This window comes from Mandrillus leucophaeus, unplaced genomic scaffold (genome assembly GCF_000951045.1).
Source record: "Mandrillus leucophaeus isolate KB7577 unplaced genomic scaffold, Mleu.le_1.0 Scaffold792, whole genome shotgun sequence".
Lineage (NCBI taxonomy): Eukaryota > Metazoa > Chordata > Mammalia > Primates > Cercopithecidae > Mandrillus > Mandrillus leucophaeus.
Genome location: NW_012108608.1, coordinates 174,418 through 186,993, shown reverse-complemented (window position 1 = coordinate 186,993; position 12,576 = coordinate 174,418). Strand labels below are relative to the sequence as shown.

The following is a 12,576-nucleotide window of genomic DNA, read 5'->3' as shown; positions in this document are numbered from 1 at the left end:
TGTGTGCCCTACGCATAGCACTTAACATGTGTTTTGCTTACTCTGTCAAACAGGTCTAAGCACTTTACTTACACTGTCATTTACTTCTTCACAATGATCCTGAAGTAGGTACCATTTTAATCTTCACTTTACGGATGAGAAGTTGCATACTTTGCCCAGATGGTAAGTGGCAGAGCTGGGACTTGGATCCAGGCAGCCTAGCTCCAGTGGCCACTTTGCTAGTCCCTGGATGACTGTGCCCCGGTACCCTATAGTGAGCAGGAGCTCAGGGTGTCATGGGAGCACAAAAGAAAGAGGACAGTCAGAGGAAACTTTATAGGGAAGATTATCTTAAATTTAAAGGAAGGTTCTCAAGTTTTTCTGCCTAATTATATAAATTACTATTATAATGAATAACTTATGACGACAAGTTTGAAATAACCTCAGATACTCTTTTCATTATTTTTACAATCCTAGAAACATTGTAATTTTTGTTTCGTAGTATATGATTTCCTTCATATCAGCCATTTTGTCTTTATGGGTAAATACTGCCCTTTAAGAGGAAGCCCTGTGTGGTTCACAGATTACTTCCCAGTCCCTGGAAGAATTTCTAGTGCTCAATAAAAATTTATTATATTAATTACTTAGCTAATGGTAACCAAGTGAACCATAGACTGAATAAAACCCTGGTATCAATAGATACAAATTAGTAATATTTGAGCTCCCCAAATAAAATGATTCTTCTTCGTTGGACTAAGGCACTAATTTAGATTGTCATTTTTTTTTTCATTTTATTTTGTTCTTCTTATTCATGGCATCTGCTATTAGCAGAATGAAAAATTGGCATGTGTGCCTTCTGAATATGCTGCACTGAACTGTCTGTGCTCAAGTACCAAGGCACATATGTTTGTCTTCTCTGGGCCAACACACAAATTGTAGGTTTTTCAGGGTCAACAGTAATAGGCATCTATAATTATATCATAGAGTTAGGAAAAGAAACATAAATAGTATCTATTAGTAACTGATAACAGGAAATAGGCTCTCTAATATCCATTTACTTTAATTAGGAAAATGTTTGCATGGGTTGGCCTCAATTAGAAACACACACACACACACACACACACACACAGAGGGGAGGTGGGGCCAAATGGGCTTTTTAATTAATGTCTTGAATAAGTTACGACTTAGGAAACTCCCTCTTTCTTTTGCAGTTGTTATGCAGTAACGATCCTCAAATGTCTGAAATTCTTTGAAATTCTTGAGAGGTTCAGAAACCACTGTATACCACACCCTATTATTAATCCACCCTGAGAACACCTCCCTGCCCTTTCTGAAAGGACTCATTTGCTTACTGGATTCTGCCATTACCAAATAGTTATTTAAAAAAATGTTCAGGTTTGAAAACTCACATTGTATTATTCTGAAAAGGAAAGAAACTTAGATGTAGAACTTGTTTTTATGCCTTCTTTCTGTAAGTTATGGTTTACCAAAGCCACCACAGCATCTTCCTCACTGTACTGGTCAGGGTTCTCAAGAGAAATCAATAAAATGTGTGTATATATGTGTGTGTTGAAAGATAGATAGAGATAGGTTGATAGAAATATATGTTATCTATAATCTCTCTATAACATATAAATATATAAAGTATGTATTGAATACATAGATTAAATTATTAAATATATATGTAATAGATATTATAAATATATAAATAAATATTTATAAAATATAAATATTGGCACGTCTGAAATATGCAGAGCAGGTTGGCACTTGGGGCTTCCCTAATCATTCTCATATTCCATTTTCATTTTGTCTCTATAATACATATATGACAGTGCTTCCAAAGGCATCTTAAGTTCTACCCACTCCTTTTACTGCCCATAAGATTTCTGAGATTTACCTCCTTGCCTTTGTGCATTTTATTATCAAATCATTTAACATTTTAAAAGAACAACTCCAATGCTCAAGACTAAAAGGTATTCCTTTTAAAATGCTGAAATAGTCCTTACTAATGAAGTAAAGTTTCCTTGCCAGACATATTGATTTACTGCTTTGTGGCCCTAATTTCTTGAATGTCCATGTGAGACCCATCTAAATAAAGGCCAGTAGGTAGCATTTTACCTGTAAGGCATGGCTCTGTACCAGAGTGCCCAACCATCTGATCCCAACCCAGCCCATCTGGTTTATGCACTTTTACTGTTCAACTTTTCCTGGATCTTTTCCTGGTTCTTGGTTATTGTCTTGTTAAGACACAGCAGAGACAAAGTTGGTAATTTTCAAGAGGAATATTTTTCTAATGAATGTAGAGGAAAAGAATGCAAGTATATTTGTATAGAAATAAAATTTTTAGAGGCTTCTGACTTGAACCAGGGTTTAGCTACAGATTGGATGGATTGGGGTAAACATGAAACTGTCCAGCTCTTTTTATTGCCTCAACATTGTCTGGGTTTTCTAGTGGAAAATGGAAAATAAACGTATTTAAATATTGTGAGATTTAATTTTAGTTGATATCAATTCTAGGAACTTCTAATAAACACTTCACATCTCCCTTTGCTTCCTAGAATTACCTCCACACATGGACTCCAAGCTCCCAGGCTCTTCGTCTGTGGCCTTAAGTCCTACTTCAACCTTGTTTTACTCATTGCCTACTTCTCTCTGGCCATTCTAGCCCACAGTCCTAGATAAGACGGCACTTCATAGTGTGTTCTCAAAGACTCTTTTTCTGAAATCAGAGCATCTTGCACCACCTGCCACATCCTTGTTCTGTTGATCTGCTCTTACTCAATCTGCCACTAAGTACCTTAAATCCCTACCTCTCCAATTCCATTTGTTAACCACCATGTTTTCTTCTTCCTTTTCCTCCTCCTATCATTATTGCTGCTAATTTTAGGGTGGATTCCATCCACTCCGGTATTCAGTAAGCAATGAGTCCCTTCTGGGTTTGAGGTCACATGCTCCATTTATTTCTCATACTTCTTGTCAACTCATCATGCAGATCCTTTGGATGACAGAATATCATCATTTTAGAACTCAAGTTTTACAATTTTACAAAACTTTCAAATCTTAAGCATACAGATCAACAAAATACAGAATTTCTATCAAAAAATTTAAAATGTACAGTCTTTCAAAGAAATTATCTGAGAACAACAAGTAACTATTCATCTTCACCCAAAGTTTTTCCTGTTGTTTGTCTATGCCTGACAATAAAAATAAAAAACAGAGAATCAAGGCTGTAGAACTACTCTTTCTTTCTACTAGCTGGTTGGTTGTGGAAGTGGATTCTAACCATTCCTGGTTTGGATTTTAACTGAGTGGGCCCAGAACACAGAGATAGCCCGGGAGAAGGTCTCATAAGTCACGGACTTCAATGCTCACAGTTGCCTCCCGCAGCTCCACAGTTTTTCTGGCCTCACCCTGAGGAGCAGTATACAGGGGCCGTAGTTTCTCTCAGAGCCTCCCTGACTGTATGGAGGAGCAAAGAAAATAAGGCACCATAAGTCAGAAAATAACTGGCCATGCTGCAATGGGAAACCAATTATGAACTCCCTCTCCAAAATTAAAAGGGGCCTCTGGATTGCTTTAAAATGCATTTGATTCTCATTATTTGCAGTAGTTATGTTCTGTAAAGTAATCGAATAAGTCAGTGCTGAACCTTTGCTCCCAGGAGAAATATAGGATTAGGTTCCTGTGAGCTTCCGGTCACAATGTTTTCATCAATCAATTGATACATAACCTTGCTTTATGTGTGTTTCTGTTTAACAATACCTTATTTAATATATACTGTTGATTCAAACTGAACTTACCGTCAACACTGTAACTCATGCCTGAATGAATTTATCTAATACATGTATTTTCTCCATAAGGCACGCCACTGCTTTCAAGTGCTTAGAAATACTACACAGCACTTCAGCACTGTGCTTGGGGGCCATTTTAAACAGCTAATTCACCAAAATAAACCACAAAAGCTGTGACAGTTGTGGCACCAAATGGACTGCAAACAGGACATTTGTTTACAGTATGAGAGCTGAAATAAGGAGGCATAGGGTTGTCTTGTTTGACCCCAGCTGGGAATGTGTGCTTTGGGTGACTCAAATTTTTCGTTGCTATACGTATTTTTCGTTGCAAATGCCTGGAAAAGTGTCTTAAGGGGTTACAAACAAATTTTAGTGAGTAAATGAATTTGCATAAACAGAATTCCCAATTAATGAGGACTAGCAGTACTTTTTGCATGGAAGAATACATTGGACATAGGTTTAATAACTGAGCAGATGTTGTGGTCATCAATTGAATATTAAGAAAATTAAGAGGCCTAAGTTCAAGTAGCTTGTGCAAATGACACTATGACTAAATACTAGAATTAAATTAAATTGTATAGATTTAATCCATACAATCTGGCTCCAAAGTCCTAATGCTTAAGTGCTACACTATATTGCTTATCATGATAAATAAATATTAAATTTTAGAATTTTGGTACTTAAGTAATAAAAGACATTATTTTGAAGTTTATTTAACAAGAAGAAATTAAGACTCATATGAATATAGTGCAGATTAGGACCTAACCTATTCAACTAAAACATTTAAAAGAAAGAGTATCTTGTATGAAATTTCCTGAGATAATTAACAAGAGAAATACCAAGTGGATGCAAATTCTAATTTTTTCTCTTATTTAAGAGAATATTTTAGTAACAAGAATTCAATTATAACAATTAATGAGGCAGGTTCAATGTTGAGTTTAATAGTAAAGTATATATCTATTTATGAATTTTCCACTGCTATATTTTATATAATATGAGAGATAACAACAAAACTGTAGCATAGGGTTTTGATGGACTATTTCCTTTGTGCATTTTGTTTACATTATAAAGGTTTTAGAAGCATGATAACCTTGGCAGCATTTTTTTGTTTCTTAAAATCCTAAAAAGAATTATATGTCTAATCTTTTGACAGAATTGGAAAAGTGACACCTCACATGTTACATAATGGTTCTCCTGTCAGAGAGCAGAAAGTTTCATAAACACGGCAATGCTCTGTTTTTACAGATCCACGGAAATAATAACATTTCATCAGGTTTCAAATCCTATTACGAAAGGAATAAAAATTATGTTTCTTCAACCTTTGCAGCTACCTTCCCTATTCTAATTGGTGTCTGATTAAAACCCAGGAAAAAATACCTTCCAGAGAGTTTCTTGACTTAAAGCATTTGTGGCATGGCATCAAGCCCAGAAGAATATCAGAAGTTCTATAATTTTGACCCCAACCCTTTCATCTTATAAATTAGGAAACTGAGGTCCACAAGATGAATTCTTAAGAACCACAGATTTGGTGGCTGAGCTGGGATTAGAATGCAGATTTCCTGATTTTTAATCGTCTCTTTATTGTGTGCTTTGTTGTTTTGCCCCAAAGAGGCCACCTGGTCATTCTACTCTGAATGAGTATTTACTATTCCAGATAAAATAATGATTTATTAAAACAAATGGATTACGTGGTCATGAATTTCCAGTTTCAATACTCATCTTACTGTTAAATTCTTGTTTAATGCTCATATTCCAAACTTGAGTATATTTTCATTTTATTATTCTAGTGAGCTAGGTTAATCTTTTGAAAGCTTTGGTTTGATTACTTCTGTTTAATTATTAGCCATCTTTTGTAGGGATTGCCTCCAAAAGTTTAGGAGCAGCTCTGCACAAACAAATGTATGATTTGATTTCTTTGCTATGTGACAATTCACCTGTTTATTTGTATTTGTAAAGCAAGTGACATTGGACTTTTCTTTAAAAAATTCCCCCAGACATTTTATTCTATTCTCATGAAATTACTGTTTGAAAGACATTGGCTGAAACAACTGAAAACTAAAATTTTATTTGGTCTAGAAGAAAAATGAAAAGTAAATTTGTCATACTTTGGTTTGAATTATGGCTTCTCTATTTACACCTTCGTGATAAAAACAGAGGCAGTGAATCTAGATTAATTAAATGAAAATTGCCATGAAATGAAACAAACGTACACTGTAGATTAAACACATTCTAAACGTTTATTGTATCTCCTAAACAAATCTATTATTTTAATCTAACAAGTAAGACTGTAAATTGTTTGCAAAGTAAATGTGTACATTTAAGAAAATAACTACATAGTGTATGAACTAAGATGATTAAAGCAAATTCACAGTTTTCAAAAAAGCAATGAGATGGCTGTTTTCCATTGCGTTAAAAGTTTACTGGAAGACAATTGACTTTGGTTTTGATTCCTTTGATTATTTTGCTATAAGTCTTCACCTTACTTCTGATAATGCCACAGCTATTATGTTGATGTGTAATTTCCATAACTTTTTTTTCAGCTAAGTGCAAAAGTATAGAATAATAACAAACCATCATTCGTTTGTGTTTTGTTTTGTTTGTCATTGGGATACAGGTTACATTCATCATTTTATAGTGATATAAAATTAATAAATGTCTTCTAATTGATAGTTAATAATTATGAAAAATCAAACTCTTTAAGACATTGATATAAAAGTTGTAAAATCCAGATGGAAATTTCCACACTGAAGTTATTTATAAAAACGCTCACCTGTATTTTCTGTTGCAGTCAGTTTGTGAAAGAAAAATTTTATATAGAAATCTAGTATAACCCCTCAAAGAATTTCATGTTCGTTTCAACTTTGGAAGGAAGCAAACTAGGCAGGGAGGTAGAATATAAAATTATTTCATAGATGAACTTACAGAATTTTTTTAATTTAGTGTTTGGTTAATGTCTAGGTACATTCAAAAGGAGTTATTACAGCATGTTTTTCTTTCTTTTTTTTTCATTTAAGAGGTTGATGTGGCTTTTTAAATTAAACAATTAAACTTACCTGACAAATAAGATTGGTGCATTAATGCTAGTGAGAATATGAGTTTATATTTATTTTAATATAGGAAATTGAGTGAGGGGAAGATTCTAAATTGCTGAAACTATTGATGGTTTCTTTTAATGAGATTGCCAATAAAATCAAAACATTAAATCCTACTACTTCTTATGCTTACAGATATTCATTTCAAAGAACTTCCAACTCTTCTCCACTGTGCAGCAAAGTTTGGCTTAAAGAACCTGGCTATTCATTTGCTTCAATGTTCAGGAGCAACCTGGGCATCTAAGATGAAAAATATGGAGGGTTCAGACCCCGCACATATTGCTGAAAGGCATGGTCACAAAGAACTCAAGAAAATCTTTGAAGACTTTTCAGTAAGTTTTTTTTTGAATTATATCTCTGTATATTCTGTTTGATATTGTAGAAGAAACTGTAAGAAGAAAAAACCTATTACCTTTACCATTTTGTTTAAGAGTCTAGATAAGGCACTATTAGGCACATGAAAAAAGATCAATAATTGTGAGTTGCAGAAAAACAATTTGATGATAATTCAAAAAGTCTACCTAATAAAAAAATTATTTATTTATTTATTTTCTTATTATTTTATTTATTTATTTATTTTTGAGATGGAGTCTTCCTGGATCGCCCAGGCTGGAGTGCAGTGGTGCTATCTTGGCTCACTGAGAGCTCTACCTCCTGGGTTCACGCCATTCTCCTGCCTCAGCCTCCTGAATAGCTGGGACTACAGGCGCCCGTCACCACGCCCGGCAAATTTTTGCATTTTTAGTAGAGATGGAGTTTCACCATGTTAGGCAGGATGATCTCAAACTCCTGACCTCAAGTGATCCGCCCAGCTCGGCCTCCCAAAGTGCTGGGATTACAGGCGTGAACCACCTCACCCCGCCTAAAAAGTGAATTTATGTTGCTTAAATTTGTTTTCCTTGTGTGATTCCTTCTCCTCTTCCCTGTTAAGTCCCAATTCTGTCTTATGTAGGTTGAAGCCCCAAATTACAGAACACTTTTTGAAGAGTGTTAGTTTTGTAAGAATGTAATCGAAAGAAGATTTTAAGAAGGAGCGGATGCTATCTCAGTACATAAAACATACTTTGTGTTTCCATAATCATGTTTAGAAAAGCAGTTGTTTTTCTATTTGTAACAAAGATATGCACATTTTGCTCCAGAAAGTGAATTATACCCTGATGGCTCTTTGGAAAATATAATGGGACAATGATTATGCTGGTAAATTATCAAAATTTGTCTTTGAGTATTTAAAACAAATAATTTTGTTGTCAAAGAAGAGTTAATATAGAATATGTAAATCCTGTAAGCTTCTGGTTATTTTAGCATTTATTCTGATTGTCAGATTAAGCCAATCTAATTAATATTGGACTTCAAAAACAATCATTGGTATTTGAGATTTCTGGAGAGTATATTTAAAATAAATATAGAACATGAAGTTTTATGACAAAATTAATAAACTACTAATTTTTAGTCTTAGGTCCTTCAAATCAGAAATAACCATTCTTTTTATTTCTGGAAGGATTTTAGATAGTGATTGTCATATATGCTAGTTTTTAACTAGTTGTCATGCTTTATCTGATGAGGGCATTAATTTTCATAATTGTTCACTGTATGCAGGCATTGAATAGGGCAGCATGGTATCTACCTCAGGTAAGTCAGTAAGTCAATTTAGCCTTGGATGTTTTCCATTAATACTGTTATTTAATACATTTTAGGTGCCTGTCTTTAACTCCGTACAACTCTATTCTTTAATTTTTAGCCACTGGTACACTGGGTTAAAATTTTCCCTAGAAGTCCTATCATCTAGGGATGCTTTCTAAATTAATCCCTGATTTTCAAAAAGTCATTCTTTCACTTCTTGCTCTCCAGTAAAGACTCACCTTTTGACAGATGCAACCGCATGCACACTTCAGGTGCTCCATAAGTAACAAAATATTACATAATGATGACAGTAGGTATGAAAGTAAGTACAATGGTAGGATGTGAGGTTTGATGGATGTGGGATATAATTTTTTTTTCTCTTACACCCTCTCAGTATTTATACCTCTGCTCCTGCAATAACAGTGCTGATAGAAGTTGATTGCTATCATTGTCTCTAGGTGACAATCACTCTTTCATAGTTGCTGCATTCTAATTTGACAGTTATACTTGATAATTATTGTGTGAAATTTGTTACATAATTTTCTATAGTATCTTTGTAAGCTGTTATTTCTGCCTGAATGTCTACAGTAAACGTTACCATTATAGTTGGGATAGATCAATTATTTTGTGAATGTTCTGCTGTCAGTAAGGAATTGACTGTAACTGTTGCAAGTGCCAACAGATCTGTCAATGCGTTTTCATGACCCTGGATAATTTTATATACAATAATTTTGCAAGCTATGAAGGCCTTTTTGCAAATGTGTAGTTAAGAAAATGAAACATATGTATTGCATTTTGACCCACATGGAAAAATGTTTCCTGTCAATTTATATGATACATGAATTATTCTTCTAATTATCAATTTTATTTAAAATAAATTTGGAAGTCATATCTTCTTACTGAAGGTATGCCAGATAAGCAGATGTTGACACTATCTATTCTAAATACTGTTAGTTCAGTCTTGTAAAGAGTGTATGTAAACCTGATGGAGAAAAGTGGAATCTCATTATGCTACTAAAATACTTTACTGTTGCTTTAAAAGCATCTATATCACTTCAATGTTATAATGACCTAGATTCTGAAAAATCTGAGATCATCACATATGCATTCAAATTTTTCATGAACTATTGTTTCAGAATAGTTTAAAGGAGCAGATATTTTTAAGTTTGAGGTTTACGATCTACCAGTGGACTATACTTCTACTGAAGAAATATCTATTTTTAAATTCCAACATATTTTGCTCCCAACTAATTTACTGATTTGTTCAATACTTCCTAATCCCCCATCAATAAAACATTGCTCATTTTAGAATTCCACAGGGAGTTACAATACAGTGATTTGGGTCGTCACTGAATGAAGTGGGTAGAAGGAAAAAGCCAATTGTGATTTTAGAAAAATACAGAGAAAACACAGAAGCATTAGCAAGCATTCATAAACCAAGTGACACCCATGTCTTATCGTTAGGTATGTGAAGGAAGAGGATGAAGATGAAGAAAAGAATGAGGAAGGAGGGGAGGAAGAGAAAGAAGGAGAGAAGGAGGAGAGTAGGAGAAGAAGAGGGTCTGAAATTACATTTACATTGCTTCATGACTTTTTTATTTGAGAGGTTAATAATTTATACACAGTCTATGAACAGAGCCTCTTCATTATGAATGGCTTTCATGTTTTGATAAAGTTATGTAATTAACATCTGTACTTCATTTATGTTTTCAGTGCTATTACTGGATGATAATATCATATATTTCTATAATCCATAAAGTCTTTAAAATATCTACTCATTTTTCAGTTTCTGACAATGTCACCTGAGAGAATTAATATGAAAAGTAGGTGGGAAAAGGGCAAAATATTTGGTACTTAAATTCACAACTAGGTGTGAACAACGATTTGCTTAGCATTATTCATAAGGAAAGCCCAGGACATTTCAAATAGTAAATAGTGACATTGATGATTTATTTAGTCTTCAGAAACTTATCTCTTAAATAAAACGTGCATGAAAAGTTGAAAACAAACTGGAACTTGGCCTCAGATTGAGGTACCTTGAGATTTAAGATAAAGAGTACAAGACTAGTCTGTACTTTAACCAAACAGATATAAAGAATATCCACTTGTATTAGTTCAGATATGTCATCCTATCCATCCTCTTCAATTTAAAACCCTTAACAAAATGATTATATCAATGTGTAAATAGACAAGGAAAAGTACATTCTCCTCTGTTGGCCAGCTATGGAATTGGAGCAGGTGTTCACTTATCTTAGAAACAATATCCAGAAAATATCTTTTTTCTTCCACCACTGTGTTCACTTGTAGTTTGGTTTAAATATTTATACGCTGTTAATTATAAATATTCATGAAGAAAATTTAAGAAATGGGAAAATCAGCTTTCCATGCACATTCTCTAACTGGCTTTTCAGGAGTACTCCTGACTGAGAATCTTTCTATGGCTCATATGTGAGATGGGATTCCTGTGGCATCAGGCTCTCCTTAATCTGTCCCTACACTGCTCTTTGTCCCTGTGGACACTGGGCCCGTGTGTGTGTGTGTGTGTGTGTGTGTGTGTGTGTGTGTGTGTGTGAGAGAGAGAGAGAGACAGAGAGATTTTGTTGCCCTCCAGTATCTGACTGATAGGCCCTAATCTTTTTCAGATAGTCAAGGGCTTGGGTTTAAAATACATGTATGGAGGGGTAGGTGTTGAAGCACTTACAATATCCCTAATATAAAGCAATAATTGACTGGCTAATATAGAGAACTGATTACTCAGAGGTTAGATTTGGTGTTTAGGCTAGTAGTAAACATTCACTCTCCTTGGCTCTTTATTTCTCTCATTCTCAGCATTGCCCTCCCAGTACTTTGCAAGTAGATTGTTCCATTTAATTCAGTGTTTATCAGTGTTCTATAATTTAGTTTAAATGGCAGCATATCCTGCTTTGCTTATGTGGTTTTTTCTTTCTTATAAGTCTGGAAGCTCATGAAGCATAGTGGGCTCTCCTCCCCTCCCACCATCAGGTACACTAAAGGTGCTCAGCATGTATTTTTCTCATTGATGGTGCAGAAGGTCGGTGTCCAATTTAAAGACTTGTCTTATTTCACTTTCCCAATCATATACTTAAATAGGTCCCATATGGTAAATAAAATAATTGGTCATATTTCCTATACTTGGAATTTTTTTTAAGTTTAGTTTCAGAGACTTCATAGACAGCCCTACTGCTTGTCTTCAGCATATATTTTAATAGGCCCAACTAGTATGAATTTTGGAATCCTGGCCTTTATTCAATATTGATGTTCTGTTCTGTTAGAATTGAAGAAACTAGAATAAGTCACATAACTGCACTTGACTGCATGCATGCATTATAAATTTATGTGTCAGTTATGTGCTTGAAACTACTTAGGAATCTCTTTCAAAAATCTGGCTATCACAGAATTTTTCTCTTCTCCAAGTCATCAGACCCAGTTTTGATGCCCTAACTCTGCAGCTCTAAACATGCTGTGTAAACTCCCTTGAATCTCTTTGCTGTATTTTCCTTTACTCCTAGAGTCCTGGGATTCAGTCAGGTCTGGATTTTAAACCTAACTTCACCAAAAACTAAGTTTGCATCCTGGGAAAAAATAATTCTTTATAGAGCACTTTAGGATTTGATGAAATGAATGTGAAATTGTTAAATATATAGAAGACCCACAAAAAATATTGCATTTGCCTTATTTTCTGTTGGCTTATTGTTATTCATATCAAATTTAGACTTCACCATCGATGATACCTTTTCTTTTCTTACATCATTAATCTCTCCCATTATACTGACTCTTCCCTGAACAAATGTTTCAATTATATATATATATACACACACACACACACACACACTTGCTTTACATAGACATATAGTTTTGCATTGTTTAAAGACTCTCTATACGTGCTTTGCATTTAGCTGACTACTACAGCTGCTCTGTCAAAGGCCATAACTAATCAACCATATATCAGATCCAGTGGATTTCTTTCAGACATCTTGTGGCACAACCTTTGACACTGCTTTCCTTGACCCTGCCCTCTTTCTGAAAGTCCACTGACCCCTTGTGGCTTTCTTGTCTTCCCCATCGGCAAAGGT

General features: G+C 34.4%; 1 protein-coding gene across 3 annotated transcripts in view; it reads left to right on the top strand.

The window, feature by feature from the left end:
* BANK1 (B-cell scaffold protein with ankyrin repeats 1) overlaps nt 1-12,576 on the top strand; it is a 302,892-nt gene that overhangs the window by 120,951 nt on the left and 169,365 nt on the right. For all 3 annotated transcript variants that reach the window (XM_011967207.1, XM_011967205.1, XM_011967206.1), the window contains one exon: nt 6,998-7,194. In XM_011967207.1, the coding sequence (XP_011822597.1) occupies nt 6,998-7,194 (197 nt within the window). The remainder of the gene's footprint in view (nt 1-6,997; nt 7,195-12,576) is intronic.